The 9,374-nt window shown below is 33.9% G+C and overlaps 1 protein-coding gene across 1 annotated transcript; it reads left to right on the top strand.

Moving 5' to 3' along the window:
- Positions 1-730: 730 nt before the first annotated feature.
- LOC132184618 (formin-like protein 13) lies at positions 731-6,058 on the top strand. Its single transcript, XM_059598312.1, has 7 exons — positions 731-820; positions 2,253-2,324; positions 2,410-2,526; positions 4,337-4,405; positions 4,491-4,557; positions 5,233-5,630; positions 5,728-6,058. Exons 1-6 carry the CDS (start codon positions 794-796, stop codon positions 5,409-5,411), a joined length of 531 nt encoding a protein of 176 aa, XP_059454295.1. The 5' UTR covers positions 731-793; the 3' UTR covers positions 5,412-5,630; positions 5,728-6,058.
- The last annotated feature ends 3,316 nt before the right edge of the window (positions 6,059-9,374 follow it).

The following is a 9,374-nucleotide window of genomic DNA, read 5'->3' as shown; positions in this document are numbered from 1 at the left end:
AAGGGGATATGAAGAACGTAAATTGCTAAAGAATTGGAGCATGTGGAATCCTATTAATATCTTAAAGTTGGATTTTGACAAAATTTTCCAGCAAATCTTGGGACAAATACAGGACAAATATACAAACAGAAATTTATAGATCCCAACTCTTTTGACGGTTTAACATGTAATCTGCATTCTGAAACTTTGAAAAGTGCCTCTTGAAGTATGGGAAGAAGGAATCTAGCTATTCTGTCGAGTATGGTTAACATGAAAATTGATCACTCAGGCAATCTTCTTTAGTGGATCTATGTAAAGAAGTATGCAGAAAATGAATCTAACTATGAGTTCTGATTTATCAGATGTATATGATTTTAATAATGTCCTAAAGAGATACAAAAGCGTATGTGTATACCTATACCCTATTTGACCTAGGCTGTGGCTGGAAGCTGACCTCTAAATCTAAGATCACTTGAGAGTTGAGATGCTGCCTTTGAACATCAAGTTAGCCTACATTTGATACTCAAATTCATAAAACTACTAGCATCACCTCCTTGGTCTGTATTATTACTTAGTTCACATCCTGATTCCTGCCACATGTTTTTATATATGTTTGTCATTGTTCCATTTTCACTCATGCTGCGGGATCTTACATATTATATGTGCAGTATACGGTATCCTGTTCATTGATACTCCTTATATTTTCTCTCTTCTAACTGACTTCCACGGGTTTTTTTTTTTTCTAGGTTCTGCTATTGGATTTAGGTTGGATAGCCTTCTTAAACTTACTGAGACACGGGGAAGGAGCAACAAGATGACCCTCATGCATTATCTTTGTAAGGTATAAGTTGGTTCATATTTTTGGGGGGTTCCTGTTATAGCTTGACTCTCCACATTGGTTTTAAAATTCTTTTGGAACATATGGTATGCTTATCAAGTGTAAGTGGAACTTTTCATAACTCAAATATATTACTTACGGATTTCATTGCACGTTTGTGCTAGAAACATATGTGCAAATCGCCTCTCGGTTCATTTTATGCATCAATTTCTTTTTTACACTTTCTTGTGCAGTTGTGCTCATGAAACGATGGAGGACATGCATTTTATATTAAATTCATAGTGGATCTTAGGATTATAGGATGTATTGTTTGTTATCCATATCTATCTCCAACATTTTACAAATGGTGCCTGAAGAATTTCAGGAGCTTTTTTCAATGCAGAATTTTGATTTCTAAGTAAAAGGAATAGAATTTAATTAACCTTAGGCTTGGAATATAACTTGTGGTTTGTAGGTAATTGTGCAGTACCTTGGTTTTCTGTATCTCAGGACTGAGCCTCTTGGCTTGTCTTTTGCCCTTGGCACTTATGGACAAAATATGCAATCAATTCAGTCTGAATTTTTCAGTTTTACTCGCTAAACCTTCTGTTCTATGTATGTGACTGTGTTTTGAAGTCCTTAAAAGGGTATCTTAATGAGATCAAGTTCAAGAATATTGTTGTTAGAGCTAGAAGAAGACTCAAATGTGATTTTCTGCCATTTCTTTGTAACAAATTAACTGGAAAACACAACTTTTAGAAATTCTGGTGCTGACTAAATAGTCATGGACAGATTTTGAAGGTGCCCAGGGGGTAAGGGGGTCCATCGGGGGTCCCTCACAATCTCAATTCTGACCTTACAGTTGGGGTCTATTAAGAATTTGGCCCGTTGAAAAAAGGTTGCTCTCCTCATCCCCTCAAAAAAAGAGAGAAAGGTGGGGGGAGGGGTTTAACATATATTACAAAGGCCGTTGCTATATATACTTCTTCTAATTTTTCTTCCTAAACGTTAATTTGTTGGATGCATCATGTAGGTGTTTGAAAATCTTTTAATTGTAACAGGATGGGTCATTCATTATGCTAATGACGTCTCAAGATTTGATTCTTTGATGGTTTTTACACATCTGCATATAAGAAGCATACCTTGACCAATGAGCTTTAGCTCGAATGATACTTCCTCCCTTTATAGCGAGGTAGAGGGTGAGGTCGTGGGTTCTAGTCCCATCGGATGTGTGTAACTTACCACATACCATTTTGAAAAAGAAGCATGCCTTGTTATCACTAAAACTAAAGCGTGTGCCTTAATATGTGGTTTTGGTATAGAAGTCCATTATGTTCATCAATTATGGTATAGTATGTTTTGGGCAATATATTGATTAGCTTTTCTAGTACTTGCCAGTGGATAAGTTTACCTGCATAGTAAGTGATTAAGTTTGAGTTTGCTTGATAAGCTGTAGGTGCTTGCTGATAAACTTCCAGAAGTTTTAGATTTTTCCAACGACCTTGCCAGCTTGGAGCCTGCATCAAAGGTATTCTTATTTGTTTTTGGTGAGAATCATTTAAGGAACTTTGTAGAGTGGCACTTCTTGACTGAAATTTGTGATTCCTATCCAGATACAATTGAAATTTTTGGCAGAGGAAATGCAGGCCATAAGCAAAGGATTGGAGCAAGTTATACAGGAACTATCCACCTCTGAAAATGATGGTCCTGTATCAGAAAAATTCCGTAAGGTATATAAGCGTTTTTTTTTTTGGTCACCATAGACAAGATCTATCCATATCTGCACGTTTTCTTTTCTAATTTGCATTTTATTGTTATTGGATGACGTATTCAAGTTTATATCTTGTTCGGATCATATGTTCACCTAGTCCACTCTTTAGAATTATATATGGCTCAAAAGGATTTTGCCAAGAGATTCAACTCAGTAAAGCAAGGCACTAGGCAAATAAAGGTCGGCAACTTGAATACTATTTGGCCATTTTCCCTATGTAAGAGCATTCCCAATAGAGGAGCCATATTTTTATGGAAAATGGCTTCTCAAAACTCACTTTTATCTAGTTTAGCTAAGCCATTTTTAAATGTCTCTACATCCGATTAGCTATATTTTTATCTATTCTATTAAAATATTATTAAAAGTAATAAAAGTTTTGGGAAAAAAAGAACATGTGAGAAAAAATGAGAAAAGTTTTGGGAAAAAGAGAACATGTAGAGAAAAAGTAGGAAAAGATTTGAGAAAAAGAGAAAATAGGTGAGAGAAACAATGAAAAATAAAATAGCTCCCTTGAAAAGTGCCGCTACATTTAGGTTTTTTTTTTAGCTCCTCCAATCAAATATCTATTTTACATTTTCTTTTGGCTAATCCAATGTAGGGGGTTTTTTAAACATTTGAAGAGCTATTTTAGACAAAAGTAATATTTGGCTCTTCCATTGGGAATGCTCTAAGGCCATCAACTTCTAAGCAATCATGTTTTCCCTTGCAACAATGAATTCTGCTTTTTGCATTGCCTGAATCGTGACACTCTTATTGGTGCAGTCTCTCTGGTGTCTATTGTGAATGATAACCCATTCATATTGCAATTTAGAAAGGGCAAAAAGTGGTTCTGTACTGTCCTTCATTGGTGCTAGTGCTATCTTCAAATTTTCCAGAATTATTTCTGTTGATTTTCATTTTTTCTTTTCTGTATGGCTACTCATTAATTCTGTTAATTCATCTCAACATCTTCGCTCAGTTTCTTCCAAAGAGATGATTACCTAGGGATAGCATGTGGTGGGATGTGTACTGATCAGTATAAGGGTGCTTAGAGATTGATAGCCTTTGAGTTAAGATGTTGAACTTTGGATTCTAGGGTCTTTTGTGGCAGTTTGATGTCGAGATGCTGTTTTAAAAAAGCAAAGCAGAGGGCAAATTGCAGATAAATTGAGAGCAGAAGAAGAAGAGGACAGGAATATCCTAGGCAGCTACGTGATCAGTAAACCTTACACTCAAATTCTCATTAATCAATGTCTAACAAATTTATAAGAGTATCTTATTCATAAGACAAAGGTGAACCAAATAGTTGAGTTTGGATGATAGTGAAGCTTCTATTTCATTGAGCTACTGTGAGATTATATGAATTGCTCTATCTTTTGTGTGGATATTGCTATTACAATATTTAAATGATATGTTGAGGTGCAACAATGCCGCTTTGCTCACGTGGACGGCTCTTAGAACATGTTTTATGGGATGCGATTTCAAATGCCACAAAAAGTTTTGGCTTCCCTTACTGGACACTAATTGGTTTTCAAATAAGATGGTCAAAGATGGTCAAAGATCTGATTCAACATGATGAAAAGACACTACCACATCCTTCAGTTTGGATAGTACCATTTAAACGATAATTATGATGCTTATATAGTTATATCTAAAGGAGCCCAGGGTCATGCTTTTATCTTTCATTCATCAGGCTTCTTGGATCTTTGTTCTAATTTGTTTTCATGGGATTTATGTCTCCTCTTCTGTTGTTTAGGCTTTAATCTATGGTATTCTTTTATCTCTTTCAGACTTCAAAGGAGTTCCTTCTTTATTCTGAAGCCGAAGTGAGGTCTTTGGCTTCATTGTATTCTGGCGTGGTATGTCTTGCTTTGAAGATTAGTTGAGCGTTTAAGCTTTTATAATGGTAAAAAACAATAATTTATCATCTGGGACATTTTACAGGGTAGAAATGTGGATGCATTGATCCTTTATTTGGGAGAAGATCCCGCTCGTTGCCCCTTTGAACAAGGTATTGTAACTGGTGATCAGTGAGTAATGGAATTGACATTTTGATTGCCATAAGGTTAAAGGGAAACTTTGGTTTTTGATATATCTGTTTTTTCATATATGGTATTGGTATATATTCAGAATTTTGGTTCCTATAACTTTTCTGATTTAATGTTGTATTAACTGATGGTCCACCAGTCACCAGAAGTATGAAGCTCAAATTCTGTACTACGTTTGATCTTTTGGTTTTGAAATCTCTTAGCTGTTTTAATAATTTGCAGTTCCTAAGTTTTTGGAGATCTACTTAATAGTTAAATTTAATGAAATCTCGGTTCGTTCGTTATCTGTCTATTTCTAAGTCTGTCATCAGATTGGAAGCTGTGTGTGATGCCTTTACTAATCAATTCCTCTATGATAATATATCAAGGTGTTTCCCCAATCTAAATCTACACATTGTTGCTATAGTGACCCTGATATAAGCTTTTGGACCACTAAAGACCCATGTGTTGGCTGTTCATCTGTTTGTGAAAGCTATCTAAAAAAAGGGGTTTAGGGTTTTTAGTTTGCTAATCTTAAAGTTGATCATCTGCTCTATCTATATGTATAGTCAATAAAGTCTAATTTGAGGGCAGTACATACCCAGGTATTTTCACTGTAATTTCCACTACCTTATTGCTCTTCTGAATCACATCTGCAGTTATTTCAACTCTGCTCAACTTTATGAGAATGTTCAACAAATCCCATGAAGAGAACTGCAGGCAGCTTGAGCTTGAAATGAAGAAAGCAGTTGAAAGTGAAAAGTTACAGAAGGACACCGCACATAAGGAGTCCAAACAGATTTTACGCTCTCCGATACACAGTGGCAATGTTAAATGATAAGTGTGGAAATGAAATAATCCTTTCTCTCGTGGAATCAATAGATGCTCCAGTTTGGCAAGAACATTCAACATGAGATTTTAATTTGGGCAAAAAATAGTTCAAGGCGTCAGGAGAAGCATGTAAATTGGCTGGTAGATTGAATCTGAATGTGTGGCATAGGGTCTAAGGATGACACAATATGCTGCTGATTGCAAGGTTGAATTTGTTCACTTAGAGGTAACCTCTCCCTCATCTGTTTGAATATTGTTAATGATTCTTTTTCTGTTCTATACAATTACAAGCATCTATAAATATGATTATACTACTCTTATAGGGTCAGAGATGGTGGAGTTTGCATGATTCTGTTCTTCACTGTGCAACCTGTATCTATTTACTCAAAGAATTCGTGGTCGTTGTAAGTCAATTGCTTTAGGGACAGGGAAAAGTTTTTCTCCCTTCAAATGTTGTTCTTACAACTCTATTTAGATTTCCATACCTAGCTAGTTCATTGATTTGAATATTCTTTTGTATGTTTTACCTCTATTATTTTGATGTACATATAGCTTCATTGTGTCGAGTCCGGCAAATGTATCTTCCCCTGTTGTTTAAGGGTGTGGAAAATGAATCCAGGCTTCAATAATCTATTTGAAGGCATTTGTTGGCCAGCCTTGGGTGCTTTGATTGACATTGTCTTGCATCTATTGTTTGTGGCACACCCACTAGCTTGTTTCTGCACCATCATGTATTCATGTTCCTTCTTCCACACTTCTAGTATTACATGTAATAGAGAGCGGAGAGAGATACTATAACTTTTACTGTTTACGGAGTAGTTCACGTCACGTCAACTACTAAAATGCGGACTACTGCATAATAGTCTACATTACACTTACCATATTTACATATGGACATGGCAGTTAACGTGGTACGTGAGTCTACGTGACTATAGTAAAAGTTACGATATCCGAATTTGTATGTGATTTTAGTAAAAGCTGTGGTATTCATGAAGAAATTAATAAAGAAATAGAAATAAATTGCGAAAATAAAATAAATAGACACAAAGAATTTTACGTGGTTCGGTTTATGACTTATGTCCACAGATAAAGCCTAAAGGGCTACATTATGCTTTTATTGAATAATTTGTTTACAATACAAAATGCTCTATTTATAGAGCTTACACCTAAATAAAATCTTAATCAAATCTTCTAATTTATGCTGATCAAATCATAATCAAATTCTTAAAGTTAGACTAATTTAATCTTCATCAATCTTCATCAAATTCCTAAATTTAAGGTCATTTAAATATACTCTAACAATTCCATCATTCCTCCGTCTAATTATGTTTGACAAAAAAGGAAACTACATGCAATATTCTTTACTATGACAGAAAACAGGCCACGACATCACTCATCAGGACTGGGGGACAGGCAACGTTGCAATATTTTCAATCACTTTTGTCCTGATTTGTTTGTTTTTTCTCTGTTTTATTGATAGAGAGAGAGAGAGAAGCAAACTGTGTCCTTTTGTTTCTCTTTTAGAAAAGTGATGCATGATTAATAGATAATAATTTATTTACGATGGGTAAAAGTAACCGAATGGATGAACGATGGAGAATAGGTGAAAAAAAGGATCCAATTAGCAAATCTTGAGAACTATTTTCCTTTCCTTATGTTACTTTCTTAAATTTACCATGTTTCCTTTTCCTTTATTTTTCTGATTTGGCTATTTAGTTATGGAAAATGTTAGATTTATAATTGTTTTACAACTTGTTGACATGTGTCAGTATGTGAATAACGAAAATTGCTTCGAGTTTTAGTTTTAGCTTTGCGATAGATAAGAAATTGAGTGTCTAATTTTGACAATTAAAAATCTAAGTTTTGGCCAATAGAAGTACCATTATGCTATTTTCTCCGCGTAAACCTAATGAAATTGTACCACGTGTATTAAAAAATGATGACGGCTGCTAGGTGTCCCAAAATCCTTCCCAAATGATGTGGAAAGCACTATTTTGGGAAGGAGTGAGAGACAAAGGAAAGAGAATGCGAATTTTTTAAAGAAAAAAATGCTTGCCACATCATTTGAAAAGCAATTTGAGAAAAATCTCTTAGGATGTCTAGCATTATCCGAAAATGATATCATCATGTCACACATGCTTATAAATGAAAAAATAAATAAAAATGACAAAATGACCTATTTATCACAAGTTTTAGTTATTAAAACTAAGAATTCAAGCCTAGACCTAAGGAGTATAAGAAGATTTCCCTCAAAAATAAAACAATCCAAAAGTTCTATTTCTTCCTATTTAAATATATTCTGAATTTATATTATTTCTTTATATTTTCTAATATATAGGACATATATATTATAAACAATCAAGCTAATGTGAGCACAATGTCTCTAAGGGCTATTCAAAATGGTGGACGTAGATATCTAACACCGAATCACCTATAATTCTTTATTTCTCTTTTCTCTCTCTTACTTTTGTTATTATTCTCGTATTTTAAATTTCTTCACAAACTTCAACATAATATCAGAGTTCCATCTTTTAACGTGGCCACGTTTTATATCTCCGGAATCTGTTAAATCACCAATTTAACATAATAAACTGACAAATATGAATAAAGAAATCAAAAGGGACAAGTTCTGGTCACCGAATCACCAATCTTCATCTACCAAAATAAAACAAGTATTTGTTAGTTGAATGACCATTTGCTTTGGCCTCATCTTCTCATATTTTAGTCATTACTGCAAGCAAACACTAAACATATTTTAATTTATCATTAATTAAAACTCCTAATGGGACAAATCACTTTAATTATTTTAATTGGCCTTCTCATCAACTTATACGAAGCCCTATGAACTAAAGTAGTCCTCTTTAGATTCTTCCCACGTCATCATAAATTGTTATTAAGTTCTATAATTCTACACGGTTTTATTTTATGGTCTATATTAAAAGGCTATTTGTTAATGAAGTTTCAATTGATTTTTCTCGGAGTCTAGAGCAAGTCGAACAAGCAACAAAATATTTTGAGAAAACAAGAAAAAAAAAAAAAAAATTGATTTATCATATGAATTGGAGTTGTTAGCAGATGACATAGAACACAAAGGTCTGCTAAATTACGGTCAAAGTTTTATTTCTTCACTTACTCTAGACAAAAAAGAATACGCCAATTTAATCAGCGTAATAGAAGAATAAAAAACAGATAATAAGCTTGGTAGACCCTTGCAAAAAATAAATTCATTAACAATCTCAAAGAATCTGTTAGCTCACACTTTGTCGGCAAAAGGCAAACATGAGTCACGTCATTTAAAAATTTTAAATAATACATCGAATTATGTACGTCATTAAATACAATAAAATAAAATCTAAACGGTATTTAAAGGCTTTTAAGTAAAAGAAATCGCAGTCGGTGGGGGTGGAACATTGGGATTCCTTTGTGTTTGAAAAGCAATTAAGTGAGAAAGAGATAAGATTGTGCTTGAAGGGATAATGTGGGTCTTTTTTTTTTTCTTTTCTTTTTCTATTTTTTAATGTTATCTCCGTTTAGGTTTTTTTTTTTTTTTTCTTGGGCTTCTTCTACCTTTGGGTTCTGATTTTACGAAAAAGTAAAGGTAGACTTTGGTGGGGTAGAATGATTAGAATAGAACGTTAGGGATGATGATTGATGATCTTTTTTGCCCTTTTGTGGGTACTTATTCCCTTTACTTTTGTGTTGAAGAATCTTTCAAAGCACTATAACCGAGGCACCCAAAAGTTCTCAACCTCACATGCAAATGAAGACACTACCTATATTGTGAGATGAATAGAGAAGATTTGACGTTTGAGAGATAGGAAAAATAATGACAAAGCCCCCACAATAGGCATAAAGGAGGAAGCTTCACAATTTTTTTTTTTAATTTTCATTGACCCTGTTTTTAAAATTTTAAAAATTTTAATTAAGAGTATCAAATTTTTAATTTCTTTTAATTATCTTCTTTTGTTAT

Source organism: Corylus avellana, chromosome ca6, assembly GCF_901000735.1.
Source record: "Corylus avellana chromosome ca6, CavTom2PMs-1.0".
Classification (NCBI taxonomy): Eukaryota; Viridiplantae; Streptophyta; class Magnoliopsida; order Fagales; family Betulaceae; genus Corylus; species Corylus avellana.
The sequence above is the reverse complement of the archived record's forward strand: the minus strand, read 5'-3'. Positions and strand labels throughout refer to the sequence as shown.